We start from the raw sequence: 22,500 nt of genomic DNA, 5'->3' as shown, positions 1-22,500 counted from the left end.
GCCACCAGGTCATGAGGATCTTCTCTCAAGGGTCCCCAGTCCAACAAAGGGTCCTCCCTCTAAATAAGGGTGACCTCTACTCGATTCCCCCTCCAGATAATTATAAGGAGCAAGAGGTCAGGGCCGCGGTGTACCGCTATATGGGAGCGGCAACTTCTGTCCCTGCAGCAGCCGGCAGCTCCCACCAGTATGAGGTGTGGGGATGATTCCAGCAGCAGCCACCCTTCAGGTCTGTGCGGCAGTGGGAGGGAGAGGCCACCCCCTTTACCCAGCGCAAGGCGGGCGGGTGCCGCAGGTGGAACAGATGCCAGCGGGCAGACCCAGGTCGCAGGTGCCACGGGGATGGACTCAGCAGTGGCCGCTGGTAGAATCAGTGCAGCAGCGCGGGAGAGCGGCCGACACCGCCAGAGACCGCAGGGCGGGTGCCGCGGGTGGGTTCAGAGTCAGCGGGCAGACCCCAGCTGTAAGTGGTGCGGGGAGGGCTTCAGCAGCAGCCGCCGGGAAGGTCCGTGTAGTAGTGGGGGAAGCGGCTGATCCACCCGAGACGGCAAGGCTGGCGGGTGCTGCAATAACTTGAGTCCCCGGCCTGAAGGTGGTGACCAGGCCGCAGCTTGCAGGGACAGCTACCACGCACCTCTTCCACTCCAGAATCACTTCTCCCTGCCGGCAAAGGACTCAGCAAGGACGGGTGTATGCGTAGCTACAGGTAGTGTCCAACCAGGGGGCAAAAGGTAAGTGTTTATATAAGTGGACACAGGGGAGCTTTTCCCAAGATGTCTGCTCCGGTTGCTTGCCAGGCCACGCCCCCCCATAACTCACCTTTTTCTGTATTCTAATACTCACCTGCTTCTGATTCAAACACAATTCACTTAAGTATTCAAGCTTCACTTTAGTCTGCAAGCTTCTCTCAATGAACAATCAAATGTAATTAATGCTAACCTGGAAGTATTGTGGGTAGGAAACATTTTGTATTAACCCCTTCACTGCTAAGGGTTTTCTTTACCCTTCTGAGGTCATATATTCACATTTGCACTCATCACATTCCAACAACAATATGAATGTTTTTTTTTTACACACTGAAAATACTGTATATATTGTTTTTTCAGGAGAATTTTTATTTTCAAAAAACTCAGTCTAACATGTAAAAAAAATATAAAGTAACCCAAATGGAAAGTTGGCAGTGCAGAGGGCATGCCGGCACAGTCACGATGTGGCCCCAACCCTGCTATACAGTGCAGAGAAAACAGGCATTGTATAGCAGGGGCTACAATTACGCTATACACCGCAATTCGCGTAATCGGCCATCCCGGACCGCCCACTTGTGCTATGTAAGTGGGCGGCCACACAGAGGAGGGGTGGAGGGGAGGGCCATGGGCAGTGGAGGAGGGTGCGGTAGACTTGCCTACTTTTTTGGGAGCCTCCCGGCCATTCCGGCAGAATAGGCTAGTATGTGATAAATACTAAGAGGTCACATTTCTTCAAAGTGGAAACTAACCTTTTTCAAGACCAGGTGCCCCCAAGTGTGTGCCATCCAGTATGGGGGAAATGGGGCACAATGCAGCCTCTCCCATCGATGAAAAATGTTATATAAGTAGCGTTGGCCGATATTGTCTGATCACAGGTGATCACCAAACAATAGCTGCTAAGGGGTCACATCATTTGAAAGAGGGGATGCCCCTTTTTTATATGTATGTGACCCCACATTTACAAAAGTAATTTTTGGCGTGATTTGGCATGTAGTGCCATTGCACCAATATACGGAAAACGTCTATTTTCCATAGTGCAGGGTAATATTGTCTAGTGATCGTCAGACAATTGCTACTAATTAGCCTCATAATTTGAAAGTGGAGACTCCCATCTTTATAAAATAGGTGTCACTTATTATTTGTAGTCAGGTTGGTGAAGGGCTTCCCCCCTCCCTGGAATACATTATTTTCCTGTAGTGCAGTGGGTTAGCTTTTATGTGAGCACACTGCTTAAAGAAGGGGACTCCCCTCTTTCAAAGGAGGACACCTCAATCTTTCCAGATCATTGGGTCGGGGAGTAAGAGGGGCTTAAATTTCCTCCCACCAACATTTTCATTAATTTAATTTTTTTCAAAAGTGACGTTGCACCAATGTTACAATCCGAATTAACCTTGTGGCTCCTGGGGGTGCCCACTGGTTTGTAGGACCAGTGGGGAACAAGTTAGTTAGTTTTAATTTTTGTTATACCCCATACTTCCTCCTCAGTGGAAGGATTAAGCCTCATCCTGGAGAGATTCTACAACTGGACAGTTATCTTATCCTTCACTTCTTCTGCATTCAAGCAACAGGCTATGGAGGCTTCCTGAGTGTTAGAAGCTGGGGCCTGCACTTCAGTATGTCTTCTTGATTATTAACAAATTGAAAAACAATCTTTGTTTTCTATTGTTCCTAAATTTTCTCATTCGTGACTGTGTCCTGTGGATTGTCTAGATTTGGAGAACGAGGTAAACTCTAAAGCTGGCCACACACTAGACCAACTTTCATCCAATCATCCAACTAGTTGATTGGTTGGAATGAAAATCTGGTAACGTATGGGAGTAACTGATGATCAGCAATTTGCTCCTAAATGCTAGAAAACAGATGAAAATGGACGATAGACAAGTTTGTTAAATGTTTGATCTAAACAATTTGTTCAAATAACAGTTTTGTCCATTTTCCAGCGTTTGGGAGCAAATTGCTGATTGTCATTTGCTTTCATACCTTACCAGATTTTCATTCCAACCAATCAACTAGTTGGCTGGTTGGATGTAAGTTGGTCTAGTGTGTGGCCAGCTTTTCAGTGGTGCTTTTCTTTCATCCTTGGCATAGAGGTGAAGGCAACTCCATCCACAGACACAACTAAAATATAGATTTTTAGAAAAATAAATTCAGTTTTAATAGACTTGAGCACTTCTTCAGCCTTAACACTTTAAACATTTTAAACAAGGTTAGCAGTTCAATAAGGTAGCATATACAGTATTTTCAGAATCAAGCTCATTATTTTAACACATTACTTCTCCTAAATATGCTTATATAATTTCACACTTTTTCAGTTACTACTAATAATATACTCTTAAACCATTTGAATTCAAACTATTACAATGCACTAAATCTTATATCTAGAATGTTGCAAAATCGGTGGTGCACATCCTGCTAATTTCAATCCTGTTGCAGACTCAAACTAGTTTATTAGCGGATAACATTTTTGTAGAGATAAATATTTTAGCTGAAGCTACTGTACTCTGTATTGAATGTTCAGATTCTGAGCATAGCATTTGTTTACGGAGAAACAAGTCTACACTGTAGAATCCAAATGCTGAGTGTTGTGAGATTATAATACTGTAACTTAATTCCTACAATAGGTATTGATTTTGTAAGTTTTGCTGTGGTAAAGGACCTGTGATTCTCAAAGAGCATTGTCTGTGCTATACTTGCCACCTTAGCAGTAGTGGTGTTAGTTTCTATGATTCCTTCTGGTGCTATGTACATAGGGTGGTGGTCCCTATTTCAGTTCACTTTACTGATGCTTTTTACTACAGATGTTGGGGTTATTTCCTTCTGGCTAATCGCTAATTGTTAGGGGTTATTGCTTAAACAGTCCCTTAAAGGATATACTCTTCCTTGATGTATTTTAACTATGTGATAGTCTAGTAACACATGCTTTCCACCAAATTATGTTCCCAAAGTGTTACCTCTGGATTCGGTAGCTCAAGTACAAGACTTCCTTGCTCCTTAACAGGCTCTCTGTCTCCAATGTGCAGACCAGGGAGGTGGATCCTGACATCTGTGGCAGTCCTTTGTTCAACCAGCCTCTTTCGGACACCTTGCTGTTTTTTTTCTGGTTGGATACTTTCAAGTTTGCACTGTTGCTGCCTCTCAGATGCTGGACATCTCTGCACCCTGCTCCCCTCTGCCACCTGGCTCCTCCTATGAGTTAAGTCTCCTCACCAGTTGCCTCTTATCCTGGGCTCTAATGCTCTGCCCACTACTCCGGCTCTACCTCGCACAGCTGCCAGTCTCCCAACTACTGATCATACACAGGCACTGCTGACAGCCGTTACCTGTGGAACCTCATCAGTGCAGCTCCTTCCTCAGGCCTGCTATCTCAAGAGACCCGTAAAATTCTGTGGTATCTTTCTTTTATCTATCTAGAGTTCCTGGATCTCTTCAGCTCACAGTACACGGGGCTCCCAATGTCTCCCCCACAGCTGCAGCTTGTGGGGGGAAGAAGGGGGGAAAGGTTAGTCTTGCCGCGTGTGAGTCCCCTGCTCCCCAGATGAACAGCTGATTATAATCTGAAATGTAGACAATGAAATGATGCCCCGTTTTTGGGATTATCACATGTGTTTTTCTCTCTGTGACTATGGGCCCATGTATTAAAAACCACATTTGCAATGGGATTTGGGCACGATATTAGCACCCATGATCTCACTGCAAGATGCAATCATAGCGCCCAGATGTACTAAAGAGCACAAGCAGTGAAAAGGAGCCCGTCCCTGCGATGTGCTGTGAGTGAAGTAACCACATCAGCGGTCTTTTCACTCCTGTGCTGGGACTCCTGAGCATGCAAGGACTGGGGAAGAGGGGGAGATGTGACAGACACAGGGGCTGGGGAAGAGGGGGAGATGTGACAGACACAGCGGCTGGGGAAGAGGTGTGTGTGACACAGGGGCTGGGGAAGAGGTGTGAGTGACTGACACCGGCTGGGGAAGAGGAGTGTGTAACTGACATATGGTCTGGGGAAGAGGGGGGATGCGTAAGGCTGGGGAAGAAGAGGGAAATGTGACAGACATGGGGGCTGGGTGTGTGTGATGGACTTGGGAAGAGGGGGTGTGACAAGGGCTGGGGAAGAGGGTGTGTGTGACAGACACAGGCACTGTGAAGAGGGGTATGTGTGCGTGACGGGCTAGGATAAGGACTATGAGAGGGTATAGGGGGCCAAAAAACATGAATGTACGGGGCCCCAAGATTTCTGTTTGCGGCCCTGTTAGTGCCACGTGTAGTATATACTTTAACAACCCAGTTAAGCCTTTTCAGTCTACGGCCATACATGCATGCTCACAGTTACAGACAATGCGCAGTGTGAAATCATACAAGATACACTGTGCATATAGGCGTACATTATGCTCTGCATCAGGCCCTTTATGTATTATCATATCTGTGCTTGCCTTAATAGATATTTTGCAAGGAGTAACTCTGTAGCCATTATATACATCATGTAAGTAACTAAGATTTTCTTTCAGCTCACTCAGACATGCAAATAATTGCCGCAATACGTGTAATTACAGATTAGTCAGATAGACTTCATTTTTATAGAAAATTACCTGTGTTATAAATATGTGTTCTCAGAAATAATTACTGCAATAAGTGTGGTTCTACATTATGCAAATTATATCTTTCAGTTTTCCCAAGCTTTCAAAAGTCTTTGTTCACTCACATAAAAGTTGATGTACTGTAGGTTTGGTTCGAATGATCACAATATAGTTTATACCAATTCCCCATGGAATTTGCCTAAATTGCTCCTTTTCACTCAAAGACTACTAAAGGTGGTAGTTAAATTCTTTGAATATAATTTTTTAATAGCGATACAGTACTAAATTTTATGTCTTATAAATTTGACTTTTTCATTGAAATAAAAGCACAGCTTTTGAGGTTCAAGTTTCAATGACGACAAGTCTGTCATATAAATGCTCATGAAAGAAAATATTTACCTTAATTTCTGTCAAGTTTGTTTCTTCTTTTTCATTGTGTTCATTCATTTTTATTATGTTTCAGGTGCAGCCAGGTTTATAAATGTGTGTTTGTAACCTCTAATGTGAGGTGTTACTGTTTTTCAACACAGTTTACAGCAAAACACAGAAATCATGTTGCATTTTCCCTTCCAATATAAAATGAAACTTATCAAGGTGTTGGTGTGCATCCGCACTGAAAGGTTCAAATTAAATACATCCAGTTCCAGGAAACAGTACAGCAAAAGTCAGTAATAAACCCTGAGCGGTGCACTCAAGAATAAGACAATAATTATATCAAACAAGAATAGAAGGAAACTGCATTCTGGTCTGAGACACTCTAGGATAGGAAATATATCTTTAGTGTCAATGCTGACGTTTGATAACCTGAGAAATCCTGAAAACAGGATGGGTACGTAATCTCACCCTTAAAGTGTACATTTTGGTATGTTTATTAAAATATTTTACACTAGTAAAGGGATCCAGCATATTCTGGGTCATTTCAGTGTCTGCGGGCTGCTTCAACCCGTTCTGCCCCATCTTCCCTGCATTCGGTCCTGTCCCTGCTCTGCAATGCCCGCCCCACTCAGACTTGCCCCTCCTCCTGCAGCTCCATCCTCCCCTCCTACTTACCGCATTTCTGGAAGCGATTTCCTTCTCATCTCCTGGTTCCTGCTAGGCGAAGATGTATTTTGTCTCCCTAGTAATGTGAGCCATTGTGGTACGTACTCAATAATAGATAAATGCACATTATTTATTCCTAATAGGGCAACTTTATTTACCTGGATGCCGATCCCTAGAATAAGTTAATTCAGGAACAATAGCTAACAAAGTCTAGCAATTTCCTTTTTTAAATACATTTACACTCTATCTTCACCACTACTTTACTATTATTTTAATATTTTGCTATAGTTGATGTTTCTCTAAACACCTTTTTACATTAATTGATAAAAGTAAATATTTAAATAATTAGATCTAGTGTCCTCTTTGTTAGAATAATATTTTCCACTCCTTATTACAATAAATATATAACTCTCCTGTTCCTCCTTTCCCCACTTTTGCAATTCAATTAGAAACAGCAGGTCACAGGCATTGCGCCAATGCCACGCATTAACTCTGCAGCGTGCAAATTATATGATGTGCATGCAAGAGAGGGGAAATCATCCTAAACCCCAAAAAATGGGCAAATAAGATAACAAGTGGCCACAAGGACAGTATAGAAGACTGTAGGCTGTAGTATTGTAGGCTGATAAAAGTGTCAAATGGTTGATTTTAAAAACTTTTACTAATGAAAGAAACATGATTGCCAGCAAGTGTTTTTTGGCAGATAAAAGTGTTTAGAGTAATTTGGGGTAAATTAAAATGTCTCTATTGTGATTTTTAACTGTTTACATACAAGTTTAAACATAATGGAAAAAACTAACACTTCCATCTGCAAGTTCAAAAAACCCCTTTCCCATCAATACAGCACCTCAACATACATGTCCTACATAACTAGATCCATTTTCTTCTTTTTAGAGAAAATGACATGAAAAATGATGTTTTTATTGGCCATATTATACTATTCAAACACATTTAAATCCATTATTATTCTTTGGGAGGTGTGTACCAGATGTACTGTACAGCACTATGACCTGACATTTTTAAACTAAAATAAGGACTTTTTCATAGTTATCTCCTAGCCTGGAGGAGCAAACTTGCAATTTCTCCCATTGAAAGATTCTGAAACCCACGTTATTTTTATTGTTACATTTATTTTTGTTTTGTTATTGGGGCATTAGGAAATATAGAATATTTTAATAACTATACAATTTACATTTAAATATTGAGATTAAGCCCCAGGGGCTAATTCTGAGTTTGGAGCAAAAAACAAAACAAAACTTTACACCTGGAACAAACCATGGTGCAATGCAAGCTGTGCAGAAACATTTATTGTTTTTGCATGCAAGGTAAATACTGGCTGCTTTTGCATGTAGTCCACATATGCTGACTGCAATTTAGATTTGCATTTGGATACGCCCCTCTCACATCTACATCACTCTGCACATTTTAAATCTGCTCCACTTGTAGTGCAACAATGTTTTGCCAATGTGCACAGTTACTTCTTTCTCTTTTTTTACTTTTCCATGAACTATGAATTGGCACCCCAAATAGCACATCCTGATTTCTCAGTTTTTCAAACATTTAGCATTTGCTGAATTAAAATTTTCCTTCCTCAGCCATGAATACTTTTCCCTCTTTTATATTATGGAATATGTCAGGAGTGTTGTTAGTTACCTATCCAGATTCCTAGACTCACTGCGACAGCCACACGTGGAGTCCTTTGACGCAGGGAACGCAGCGGGAACACGGTCACATACCAGCGATCCACACTCATAGCTGTCAGGGTCACACAGGTAGCTTGCACTGATACCTAAAACATTAAAGCAAGCACATAAGAGAGTGGAAAAAATAAGTCTTAAAATAAGAAGGCAATTTCTATCCACTTTCAACATAGAGTTCGCACACTCTGAGGTATTCCAGCTGTTATTCTTTGTTAGTGTTCTTAACAGTGAGTGAACAGCGCAGGAAAATGTATCCTGTAAATGGATTCTGCTAACTAAAGACTTGCCATGGGAAGGGGCAGAGTAAGATCATTGTACTTCGATGGCATGTCCCACAGGGGAGCTGAAAGACAGAAAGGCAATTTTGCCATAGTAGTACTTATAATGATAATAATAATAATAATAATGGTCGGTTTATATTGTTTTGTTTTCATAAAAAAAGTCAATAGATCAATAATATGAAATACATTTTCAGACAACAAGGAGCTGTGATATAATGTACAGTTGTTGGAGACCATTTAAACTATGAAAACTAGCCAACTGAGAAAGGCATTGTTGCCCATAGTGACTGGTCAGACTGTATTTTATTTGATTTTTTTTAGCAATGTATGTTTGCTAATACAATTGTAGATGCATATAGTTCAATAGTAAAACATTATTTACATAGACATAGTAAACAATACATGCATAGTGAACATTACATTGCAGTACAGTCCAACACCTGCTAACACTTTAGTGCAACCCCCTTTAGACTTTTCTGCAGAAATACTGCATGACTTTGTCTCATTTGTATCTTAAATGAGAATGAGGGACATTGATTTGTATTATATGTGGTTCGTTTTGTGTGTTTGAATCTTTGTTTTGCATTGAGCAAAGTGCAACTAAAATGTGCTTTTCTGCAGAGATAACTGAGTCATTGACAAAGCTCCAAGGCACGTAAGCTCCTTGGGTTTGGGAGATGATATATAGCTGCCACTCTAATACTGTAAGTAGCACCCTATTTACTCACAGCAATCCCTTTGTTTCCTGGTGACTCGTTCTGTGCTCCCACCATCATGCGCTCCTTTTGCAGCAATCCAGTCACCCTTCCGCTAACTGCTGCATTTATATTGACCATCTGCACTGATGGCTCCCATTATTCCTTGCCTGGTTTCCCAGTGATACTGGGTGATGGTGGTAGGCCCACCTGCATTGAGCAGCCAATTTGTGCGAGCTCACCAAGGCCTGCTACTGTCACAGCAGCTGCTCATGGCTCCCAAACTGCAGGTGTTTGTTCCAGCCATCAATCCTCTTACCCCGTGCCCATGTATTACAGCTTGGACATGCCACAGGTCTGCCCAAGATGTGCAGCCCAGTTGGGGGCATATCTGATGTTTCAGCTGCACTACCATCAACTCATAAACTAAGAACACCCACCTATCACACAGGTACTAATGTTGTCACAATAATAAATAAAGAATTAAAGTGATGATCCCCTATTATCAAAATATAATTTCTATGTCAATTCATGTAAAGATGCCCATCCACTAGACAATTAAATTGAGCAATTGAACGATAATGATCATTCAAACGTTCATGAATCGTTTGCAAATCGTTTGCAAAAATGTCTCAAATGACCAGCGATGCGCATGCCTGCTGGTTGTTTAGACATCTATCATTGTGCAAACATGCTGGCCAAACTGGTGGAGCATGTTTGTAGATGATTGATGAGCCTGCACTGAACGACTGCTCGTTCAGTGCAGGCTCATCACAGACTGACAAACGACTGCACGATTACAATATCGTAATCGTGCAGTCGTTTTCATGTCTGCTAGTGGATGGGTACCTTAAGGAGGTGCTACCACGAACACAATACAAATCATATTATATAACAAGAAAAAGAAAAAGTGTGTCCATATAAGGAGCACTAAATTAAAATATAAATTTTATTTAAATTTGTTAAAAACACATATACATTGTATCTTGCCAGTGCAGTTTTAAAATTATAGCTGTTATTGTTTTTGCTGACTTGTGGATGCATGTCTTGGGAAGTAGGCGGGTTTAAACAGTGGTGGGCGTCTTGGTATTGTGCTGCGGTTGCCATGCGATTGCATTCATTAGCATATTTTTTCAGCGAGCAGGGTGCGTGCGAATGCAGCCTTGCTAACCAACCTGAATCAGGATCTGGATCCGCGCTTTTCGTTTTTTATTTTAAGAAGACTGTGGATGCCTACTGGAAACAGAGTACTGGAACCAAGGGGTAGGTGAGTATGGATTTTTTTCACAGGTACCGATCTAGATTCCCCTGGAGAAGGGGACAGACTGGCGCTAGGGACAAGGTAAGTATGTAATGTGAGTGCAGGTGAGTGTCAGTGAGTGAATGTGTAACCCACCTCCCTCAAACTCTGGCCATTTCCTTGATTTTACCCTTGGGACCACCAAAATGTGGCACTAGTTCACTCTTTATCCATCCCTAGTTTTCCTTCCCACAGCTCACCAGTCTGTACTATTCCCTCATACTGTTTGTTCACTGCCCTTTCCTACACCTTTACCTTCTGCTCTTCCTGTTGCTTTTCTGCCCCCATCATCCAAGAGGGTTCCTGCTGCACCTCCCTCATGTGTCTCCTTAGCATGCAGGAGTTCAGCAAACTACAAATGCCATGTGGCTCTTCCCTCTGCTTTTATAGTTTAACTGCCTGTCACCTCAGTCTCTGACTACCCCCTTTTCCAACTCTGCTCTACCTTTTCTCTAGCTGATCCCTCCGCCTCTCTGTTGTCCTCCTCCTCCGCCCCAACCTCCATCGCAGCCACCTCCTGACCCCCACCCCACAGTGGCTCCATCTCAACACCCCTTTTCACCCCACCGCTCCTATACTTACTCTGGCAGCCAGTGCAATGTGCATGTTTATATATGTATATTTTTATAGATATGTATGTGTATGTTCTAGCTGCTGTGCACCCCACTTCTGTGAAGATTGATGATGGGAGTGCATTATACTCAATATCCTGCTCGTTGTCAGCGATATCACTCCTCGGACCTACATGCAGGTCTGAATGGTGACATTGTTAGTGAGGGCTGAATGCAGCATGGCCCCACCATCACTACGTCGCTGCCAGCATCGGCAAGTGCATATGTGCTTGTCGATGTGAGTACTCCACCAGGTCCAGTCGCTAACATGGTCGGTACACACTAGTCATCGTCTAGTGTGTACCGGCCATAACAATGGTGGTGGGATTATCTGCTAGGGGGCACCAGTCAAAATGTTGCCTAGGGCACCAAATTGGTTAGGGCCAGCTCCATACAATACAATGCAGGACAAGGACATGGATAATATACTTTGCTACATTGGTGACCATAACACCTAAATAAGCAACAGAGCATAAGCAACCAAGTGTTAGGTGCCCTGGTGGGGAGTAAGAAGTAGATGAAAATAAAGCAAGGAGAAACACAAGAGGATAGGGCCCTGCTCGCAAGAGCTTCCATTCTAAAGACTATGCTGATTGGAGTCAATTCTTAATGCTTTATGGATCGTACAGAGGGCCTTATTCAGCAAGGATCACTGATGCGATCGTGGCAGCAAGCACGTACACAGTTCTGCTGCAAAATTATGCAAATGACTGTGATCGCAATGCTGCCACAGTACAACATAAAAATGTCCACTTCCCTTTACTCACATCCGTAATACCTTGCAAGTGTGCAAAAACATCGGTACCATCGCGTACCATCGGAGCCTAACACACAATTAAGGCAGGTCAGAACTCACTCACAAACTGCTAAACTTCCTGTCTGTATTTATAGCTCATGCTGCGTATGCCATCGCAGGGCCTTAATTATGCATGCCCCTGTAACGGCGTTCAATTGCTCTGACACACCTGCGTTTGCTCGACCACCCCCCCATCACCACCCACAAACGATTCTTCCTATCAATCACTGTACACACTGCGATCTCATTCCCGATCACAGTGGCTACTTCGCGCACACACACTGTGATGCATACACAAGTGCAGATCGCGAAAACTGTCCGACTGTGTGCATCTTAGCACTTGTGATCCTTGCTGAATCAAGCACAGAGTTACAAGAGCAGGGCACTTCTGGTGAAGGTTGAAACTGAATAAACTTTTTGCTTGCTGTTGCTCCATTGTCTCAAGCTGTATGGTATTTTTTTATGTTGACAGCTGCAAGTCTATGGGCTGTTTTGTCTCATTAGCTTTCTTTGAAAGATTTGATAAATTTTTTCCAGTGATGTGTGCAGGCAAGTTCTTTAGAAAGCAGTGGACATAACACCTCTTCGAAGCATAGTCAAAAGGAAAACCAATTGTAATAAATATCAAAACGGCCTATGTACATATATCAAAGGAGCACAAATGCAAGCTGGATTCAAAGTCAGTAAAGTGCATCATGCTTGGCTATTGCAATGAGAGCAGAGGTTAAAGATTGTGTAAACCAAATACTAGAAACATTGTTAAGTCACGTGATGTTATCTTTAAAGAAACAACTCAAATTGTAGAAAAGTTGGAAGCTGATATAAAGAGCAAATATGTGTCCCTGGACATGCCAGCAGCTGAAGATGTATCTGGTTCAGTGACTATCAGCATGGAAGTTCAACCACAGTAAAGGTCATCTGCAAGATCAAATATCGGCTAACCACGCAAGAGGTATGATAAAGAATTTGCAAACATTACATTCAGTGAATCTCAAGGTATCCAGAAGCCAAAACCAAAGTTTGATTGGTGTGAATGGAAATCCAAGATAAGAAAAAAACACTTTGCATGATTTCAAAACCACAAGCGTGAAAAGCTCCAATTTTGTGAGGCAAGATATTGTTATGGCTCATGCTATCAGCGAAGGAACTTTTACTAAAGTATCTTCTGCGAACACATGATGTGGTTATACTTCATCATGTGCATAACCCAGTTTTTTTTAAATTCGCTACAGAAAAGCTGACATTAAATGTTTATGTAAAATGGAAAAGCATGCTGGGCACTAGGACACAGAGTCTGCAGGGAAGTCCAATCTCCAATCTGATGTGCTACTGCACATGTGACTTCAGCCACCTTTACTGTGTAGAGTGACGTGGTGGGGGACAGAAGTCTCCTACTTAGCTCCTATGAGAGACCTGATTAAAACCTTCATTTAAAGCTGTTCCAAATCCCTGCACCACTACCCATTTGTAGCATTCACTCACTGGCTGCTGAGCTGTATAGTACCCTGATTCGCTCAATCTCTGCTCCATTACCAGTGTGCATGTAACAGTGAGAACAACTGTACCTGCTATCTCTCAATAAAGCAACACCACTGGTTAAGTACAAGGGCACTTCAATATCAACACCGTAACACATATACTTTACAACTAAGTACTAGGCATGATGGGTTCACCCACTACTTGGACAATGTTGTTTGTTTGCCAGAAGTAACTTCTGTGGGAATGTGCTTTTCCTTCAAATGCTGCTCTGTACCATTGATGGCAAATAGACAGAGAGGCCTATGCCCTCATAACATAACATAGCGCAATGACTTTGATCTGACATATCCCACTGGACCTAGAGTCTCGTAATTATCATTAAATCCACAAAAGCCACTGAGAGTAGGAGAAGCTCCTGTCTCACAGATGAAAGCAATACAAGTGCTACATGAGGCTGATTCTGAGTCGCGCACTGCTGCCACAGCTTTTGCATCTTTTGCCGTAGTCGCGCCTGTTACTTTATGCTAATGCTAGTAAACACCCTTCCCCTGGTGTACAGTTATGCGTTTGAATGTGAAAGGACTGAGGTGTCCACTTTGAGCTTCTTTAGACATTGTAATACTGCTTGATGCATCTTTAGACACAACTATCAGTCGCACCATTGAAACATGCATCAGTCCCATGCAAGGTGCAGATTCTCCCTCACAGTATGGGTTTCAATGTGAGCAATTAAGCATCTGAGTTTGCAACTAGTTCAGCATCACTCTCGTAATACGACCATAAGATGGACCATCTCTGTGCGTCTGTATAGCCACCTCCCTGTCATCGCCCAGGAATAGCCAGCTCATTTCCTATACATTTCTGGTACTGTGCATCTCAATCACATCTATGCCTCTGCATGTACACAGTATGGGATACATGTGCTGTTCAAGTTTTTCAGGCATTTGCAGTAACAACAAATCACTGAACTGTGTGAAAATCAGCATTATATGCGACTATGTATCAGGCCCCATTTGTGACTTTATTCCATTTCATGTTTAACCTTCTGCTCAGTGACAGTACAATTACTGGATAGACATGGAATCTGACATTTGCAACTGTTTCATCTAGCATTGCAGAAAATGGGGGCGTGTCACTCTGTTTTCTGGGTGTGCTTTAGCTAGAGGCTGCATCCTTAGACACGGTTTTACTGGCTTCTGCAGTGTGAATTCCCGAGTCATCCTGAGTATAATGAGGGTTACGCAGATGACCGATGATCACACAGATAACGAGATGCCGCGTCTTTGGACGCAGCAGCAGATAAAAGAAGCCGGCAGGAGTAAGTTTTAGATATCTTTCATCATCTCCAATTATTTCTGAATTGTTTCCTTCTTTTTGAGGCTATTTGGGATTCTGACAAAGACATCTAAAGCTTGATTTATACCTAGGACGTTTTATGTGTTATTATTTATACCAATAGAATGCACTTAGACATACGCTTGTTTTTTGCCTTGTATTTGGTGGGTTGGTGATAACACCCTTTTTAAGCTGCTCCTGTTTCATTTTGCCTGGTGGACTTTATCCTTTTGTATTTAATTATAATTAGATCTATCTATGTAGATTTGTGACTTTAATGTCTCATGTATTTGTGGATAGGTCTCATACATTTGGCTGTGTTTTTATTATTCTGTGTATATAGCATATTTCGGTACTTCCGTATCTTTGCGGCCCCTGGTTACACTACTTGCGCATCTTCACTATTCAGTGAAGATACGTAAGTAGCGTAAACTTCAGGAAATACTATTCGGACCCTTGCGGGTTCGCTTCGCTCGCCACATAGCTTTATTCCCCCTCCATGCCCACTTGGATGGTAGGGAATGACGTTGGATGGTAGGGAATGTCGTTGGAGACTGGCTTATAAGCTTGTGTCAAACGTCATTCCCTACCATCCAAGTGGGCATGAAGGGGGAATAAGTGCATGTGGCGAGCGAAGCGAGCCCGCAAGGGTCCGAATAGTATTTCCTAAAGTTTACGCTACTTCCATATCTTCAACACACAACCAGCAGGGGGCTGCGAAGATACGGAAGTACCCATATTTCTATATATGTAGCCTTTAGTACAGCAGCTGGAAATTGGAACATAAGTGAGAGCATGTCAATTTGTCCTAAGTATTCATATGACTGCTTGAAACATTGAGAGGTATGGATGGATGTACCAAAACTTAAAGATTTACTTCTTTATTGTAGACCTTGCTCTTTGCCTTTTATCATCTATTACTTTCCCATCCCAATTTATGTCTTTCTATAAAATGCCATCTATTTTCAGAGTCCATATCAGCAGTTAACAGTATCTATTTAGTCATCAAAGCTTCACATGAATAGGAGAGATTATGGGAGTAATTATGGGCCCCTTAAGCAGCAGGCTCCAATATTGAACAAATTGTACTATAAAACTGTAATGACTAAAACAACCCAGAGGCTTTTTCTCTAATGTGGATTTAAAGTAGAGATGAGCGGGTTCGGATTTACTCGGTTTTACTCGGATTTACTCGGATCTCAAAACGGCATTTTATTGGCTATCGGCTATCACGTGTTTTGGATAGCCAATAAAATAAATCCGAACTAATCCGAACTTGCGGTAAATTGGCGATAAGAACCGAGTAAATCCGAACCCGCACATCTCTAATTTAAAGTATTGCTGTATCAGCATCACAGTGCTTAGCTCATGTGCAGAGTTTAAGGTTATTTTTACAAATGATTAAATCTTCAAACAGAAATATAAATTTTTCCTCATTAAAAATTGTAACAATTACACGTGAGAATATGGGCCAAACACAGACCCATCCTGGTCTGCCTAAGGCCTGCCCCTATTCTTCCAGAAACACCTACTTGTAGTCGAAACGTGACACATTCGGGATAGTTTGGAAGAATGTGTACATATCTGATGGTGGGGCGCCACCCAGCCCCCAAACACCTGCGGTCGTTTGGGAGCAGGGTGGGGGTGGTGCTAACTGCCATTCCGGAAAATGGGGGGGTTGTCGCTCTGTTTTTTTGGGAGTGTAGAGGCCAGACTTCCTGGCCTCTACAGGAAGTCGACGCAGAGGCTAGGAAGTCGACGCAGACTTCCTGGCCTCAGTTACGAAGCTGCAAAAGACAATGTGAGTGTCCTCAGGACCAATGGTCTAGCAGAGAGGTTCCCAATCTTTTTTTATTCACGGCGCCTTAGTGCCTCAGTATTGTTTTCACGGCACCCCTAAGACAAAAGTTTGGCATTAAGAAATTCAGAAAAAAATGTAGTGAAGTAGTACAGTGAAGTAAATTGTGCTTACCCGTCATCCTTAGGTTTGGTTATATAGTGGTGGACAGGTTTGTTCTTCTGTTTGTGCATATATTTACTTTACATTGACCTTAAAGAATTTGATTTGGTGCGGGAAAACAAACCTGAGGCTCCCCTGCAAGTGTCCCTAGGTACTCCAGGGTGCCGTTTTGGGAACCACTGGTCTAGCATATGATCCTCAGATTATGGCTGATGATCTCGCAGATGATCCTCAGATGCCTCCTGCTGTTTTAGCATATTATCACATCACTTCTGTGTCAAAATACGCAAACTGCATCCATCTCTGATTCAGACCCTTAAGTTACTTTTGCTACACTATTTGTGCAGAATTAACACATTATAAAATGGTGTATTTTTTAACAGTAAAATAATTATTCCTCTTAGGTACTGTAGGCATGATGCAGCAACATTAGAAATGCGGTGAAACACCGAAAATGTGGGTTTGACCACATTTCTCATATGCAACAAGCCTTGGATGCGGTGGGTAACACCATTTTCTGATGACATTACCCTATAGAAGCCTATGTGCTTCTATTCGGAAAGTGCTCTGAGAGGGATCCAATCCCTCCCAGCACCCACCGTGGCACGTGTGTCATTCTGCGCAGTCACATCTGGGTCATAGACACGGATGTCCCTCACATGCAAAGGACAGCTCTTCCGGAGCGAAGGTTGGCAGGATGCATCGTATCCCGAATCCGATGCGTCATACATCCCGCCCTGTATTTGCAGTTAGATCTTTCTTTGGTGCAGATGATCAATCGTGAATGCTAATAGAATTTAACAAGCTCATTTAAAGTTTGCAGCACATTCTGATGGTAGTACAAAATGTGCACTTGAAAATCCATTTTGTGCCACAGTACGGACAGTGTGAGAGAAAGTGGGACAAGGGTGCAGCGTAACTCAATGTAAAAATAAAGTGGGCCTGCAGGGCCCTAACTAGGGTGGTGCGACCAGTGCCAAGACACAGGGCACCGCAGGGGAGGGGGCGCTGTTTATTTTCCTGTTTATTATCATTCTCAGTTGTAGCTTTCTCTTCTTTTATCCCCAGCATCTCCTGGCCTCTCCTATCTCTTCCGTGGCCCTTCCCCATGAGGCCATGGCCCCTTTTCAGGTGCACTATCTTATGTCCCTATTTAAAAAACAGATGGGAAGGGGGTGCCAATGCTCTCTCTGGCACAGGGCACCAAAAAGTCTAGTTATGGCTCTGTGGGCCTGTACGTGAGTGTGCAGCATGTAATATAATGCAGTGCTTGCCCCACATGCAAAAAAAAATGTTTTGACTAGGACAAAGATTATTCTATCAGCCTTTCAATTTGTAATCTCCATTTATCCGGATAGGAAATAATAGTTCCTCACACAGAAATCCATTACACAGTATGCTTTGACTACTTTGACTATGATTTCGATTTCGATTCTATACCATATAATTTGCAGTAAAACAACATGGACTTGAGTGCACATCATTCATAGAAGTTGTGCTTTGTTGTAGCTGGAGAGGGAGCATACAAGCGCAACTCCTGTACATGTAAGTGGACATGCAGCCTATTCTCAGTTTGTTGCACCTCCAAACATGCCTTTTATAAGACATATCATTTGCCGCTATTCCAGATGTGGTATAAAGGAGGAGATGTACTAAGTTTTGGAAAGTGATAAACTGGAGAGTGATAAACTTCCAACCAATCAGCTCCCAACTGTCATTTGTCAAACACAGCCTGTAACTTGACAGTTAGGAGCTGAGCGACTGGTCATTTATCACTCTTCACTTTCCAGAGCTTAGTACATCTCCACTAAAGTGTCTCAGCTAGCTAAAATAGATAAATATAATAATAATAATAATAAAATAAATCTGATGTGTTTGTCTCAGGTCACTGTGGCTGAACTTTCCAGGGATGAAGCTAGGATTTTCGTCACCCGAGGCAAAGACTCAGTTTAGCACTTCCTCCATTTGATACTAGTCACCGTTGGTTTGTTTGAATACAGACATTCTCAATGTAAAGAATACAAATGAAAGTTTGTTGTGGCACTCAGAACATTAAACGTGCCCAATACACAAAATTTAAATAAAAGCAAATAATTTTTTCTACACAATAATATAGATAACTCCCAAGACTACATATATGATAAAACGCTGTTTCATTGTGATCAGAACAAAATGTTAAAATTCTCATAATTGTGCTCCAAAAAGGAGATTAATTAGCAGCTTGTTCATGTTAATAGCCTTTACTGCAGTAATGAAACAATGTTAACTGTTATGCATAGAAAAACAAGTGCTAAAATATATGATTAGTCACCTAAATCACAGTGACAAGGAGAAGTGTAAAAAATGATTTACATTATTTCCCGTATAACAGTCCTGCAGTAAATGCAATCCAAGTTTTAAATAGTTGTTACAATCTCAAGACTCAAAGGTAAGAATTGCTGTTTGTACTACACTACCTCACCCAAAACAGAGCACAGTGACCACCATATATGACAGACAACATCCCTATTACCACCATTAATGCAGACAACATCACAGTGACTGCCACGTAATGCAGAGAGCATTACAGTGACCTCCATATAATACAAATAACATCACAATGCTCGCCATATAAAACAAAGAGCAGCTGTAACTGGCATACAATACAGAAAACATCAGTGACTACTATATAATACAGAGAGCATCAGTGACTGCCATATAATACAGAGAGCATCAGTGACGCCACACAATAAGAGAAGAATTTTTATAAAGAGAGTGCTACATTTGTGTTATTTTAGGAAAATATAAAATTACCTTAGAAATACTGAGATTATATAAATTTATTAAAACAGACACAAATTAAATATGAAAAAATATAATAAGAAATTAAACCATGACAATAGTTAAAAAAATCAAAGCAATAGATAATCAATGAATTGCAATAAATAAGAATAAATAAAAGCACAATTAATCTACACAGGTAATAAACAGTTAAATTGTTTGATAATCCACTGTTGGAAAATGACTGAATCAATTAAGAAATGCTTGATAAAAAGTCTGATGCTTCGGTTCTTATTTAGTTCAGGCTCTTATTAGTGTGAAAAACGTGTGTAAAAACACAAACTTGAAACCTCCTCTGTAATATTACATATAAAGATACTTCATTCAGCAGCCCATATCAAAGTCGAATACAACCTATTTTGTATAGCTGTTAACCAATTGATGGGAAACAAAATATCAGTTCTTAGCAGAGATACACTTGTAAAAATAAGTTAAAATCAGTTAGCTCTCACCAAATGTGGCTGTCTGTAGCCGAGTGTGACAATCTGCAGAATATCCAGTAGTAGCTGTTAATGCTACAAACTCCTGATGTTCTGATAGGATAGATTCCTAAATTAGTACAGATGTGTCCTCCGTCATTGTTGCTCAGGTCATGTCACACAGGCATCTCAGTGGTGTTATGAAAATACTGTGAGTGGGCACAGTAAGATGCAACTGAATCCATGGCATGCAATACACACCTTAGCCTCTAGGTGGCTAGTGCTCCAGTAATGAAAACTACAAATCTGAATACAATAGCAGTGGATGGATATGGCACTACAGTACAGCAAGCCCTGACAGGTAGGTTAATCACTTACTGCTCATGGACGTAATCACTATAAAGTCACAGATGTACAGTACGGCAAACCACTGTAACAGCAGTGCACAGGGTTTTTCCCTCCATAAAAGTTGCAAACTTGACTGCTATTATGTTGCAGTCCTTAATAAAATGAGAGTGCCATTTCAGTAAAGGTTTTAAGGATATCCATGCTTATCAATGGATATCTTCTAAGTCTACCAAGTTCTCTTAGGGGTCCATTCATCAAAGTGTATTTGAGGTATAATCCACGAAAATACCCGTTTTCAGGGGTTTACCTCAAATATTAAGTATCCCCGGTATGTATTAAGGAGGGACCACAGCAGGTTTCTCCGATACCTGCTGTGATCCCTCCATTACCGCTGGCAGCTGTAATGGAGGGATGCCCCATAGGTTTCTATGGGGGCTGCATTCCAGGTATTGGCCCCGAAGCTAACGCCATCTGAAGATGGCGTTAGCTGCTGTAGCCTACGGGCTACACCCTGCATAATTAGCCGGAACTCTCCCCGGCTATGGCGGATGTGAATGTACAGTCTGCGGGACTGCGATTACGCAGCACCCCCTGCACTGACCGGCCACTCTCTGCAGACATCGCAGGGCTCTCTTCGGAGCCCGTGTTCCTGCATGTCCCGGATGATACATCCGGACAATAGGATCACATTTTGCAATGCAATCATGGGTGTTACTGTCATGCCCTGATCACATTGCAAAGGCGATCATTGATTAATGGACCTCTTAGTAACTGTATACTGCAGAGGATGGGTGAATTTCTATCTGGCAGAATGAGTAACAGGTTCCCCGCCCATCTGCCAGAGTGAAGTTACCCTAATGTCCTGAGGCTGAATGAAAACATACCAACATTAGGACAAAAGTGGAAAAAACAACTCTCACTACAGTATAAGAAAAACAGAAAACATTCAATAAATTATTAAAACAAAATCTATGCACTCTGATGCACCACACTGCAAAATAGAAATTTAGTACAGTACAGTAAATGAATATAGTATGCAGCGTCAGTTAAAGAAATACAGTACGTAAATGTCACAGCCGCATACAATTTCATGCGACAGCGATAGTCGCATACTGTATTTTTATATTTTCACTGCCGCACTGCTCATGGACAAAGTCGCTATAAAGTCGCAGATGTACAGTACGGTAAACCACCATAGCAGCAGTGCACAGGGAATTTTTCCTGCGTAAAAGTCGCAAACTTGACTGCTTATGTTGCATGCACAGTCTTTACTACACTACAGTACAAGTCTTTAGGTGAAACCTCAATAATAACGCAAACAAATACACAGAATTACTGTATTACACCTGAATACCCATACAGTACTGGGCAACAGTGAAAATAATTCCCACGTGAAAATAGTTACTTTTAATTGATTCCGACAAGATAAAAAAAGAACACACAATTTTGCCATTGGCAGGATAGAAAATAAAGACAGCCCTCAAATAAAAAAATAAAAAATTGCCCCCAAAATATTAAAGAAACAACTTAAAATAACCCCACATGGAAAAAAAACACACACAAAGGCCCCCACATACTGTCATATTTTTGATGAATGAATTAGGTTAAGAAACTGAATTTAAAACATATATAACACAATATTATAAAAAATAACTAAATATATACTGTGCCCCTTAGTAGGCGAGCCCTTAGTTTCAGCAGTCTCCCCTCCTCCCTGCACACCAGGTCACTCCATAGCAATTGAATTGAGCAAATTGTCCTCTCCCACTCCGCTCTCTGGAGAATTTCATGGCGGGCATTTGAATATGTCCGTCGTTTCTCCATATTGTTGGACAGAGGCTTGTCCGCCTTTAAAGCCATCAATCATGACATTAATAGAAGCACTGTATCAATGTCACCATGATGCCGCCGCCATGATTCCACCGTCGTGGAGAGTACACTTGCACACGTGCACGCAGCGGGGGGGGGGTTCTGAATAACTACAAATCCCCCCTGCCAGTTGCTCCATCGCCGCACAGCTGAACTATTTTTTTTAAGAGAAGCTCAGGGTCCTGCCGAAGCTCAGGCAACTGTGCCTGCTGTTATACTGTGCTGCCTGTAGGGGCCGCAGCCCCTCCTAGTCAGTTCACATTAGAGATGGGCAGAACGATTCACTGCATGGCTCAACTTAGTGAAGTGTCTCGAGACAATGTCTCAGGACACGGCTCTTTAGAGCTGTAGGAAGCAGATGTGCCAGCGACTGAGTGAGTCGCTGACAGCTCCGCCCCCCGCAGCCCAGCACTACAGCTCAAGGTTCTGCACTGATTCTCCTGAGTCAGTGCACTCACCTGAGCCCTGGCAGAAGCAGCACGACTCAGTGAGTCGCAGACAGCTCCGCCCCCCGCAACACAGCTCAAGC

General features: G+C 42.1%; 1 protein-coding gene across 1 annotated transcript in view; it reads right to left on the bottom strand.

Moving 5' to 3' along the window:
- Positions 1-22,500, bottom strand: part of KISS1R (KISS1 receptor) — a 308,350-nt gene that overhangs the window by 48,525 nt on the left and 237,325 nt on the right. The window contains exon 3 of the mRNA XM_088460304.1: positions 8,012-8,147. Coding sequence (XP_088316430.1) covers positions 8,012-8,147 — 136 coding nt within the window. The remainder of the gene's footprint in view (positions 1-8,011; positions 8,148-22,500) is intronic.

The sequence above is a fragment of the Taudactylus pleione genome, unplaced genomic scaffold, assembly GCF_031769625.1.
Source record: "Taudactylus pleione unplaced genomic scaffold, aTauple2 ptg000044l, whole genome shotgun sequence".
Lineage (NCBI taxonomy): Eukaryota > Metazoa > Chordata > Amphibia > Anura > Myobatrachidae > Taudactylus > Taudactylus pleione.
The sequence above is the reverse complement of the archived record's forward strand: the minus strand, read 5'-3'. Positions and strand labels throughout refer to the sequence as shown.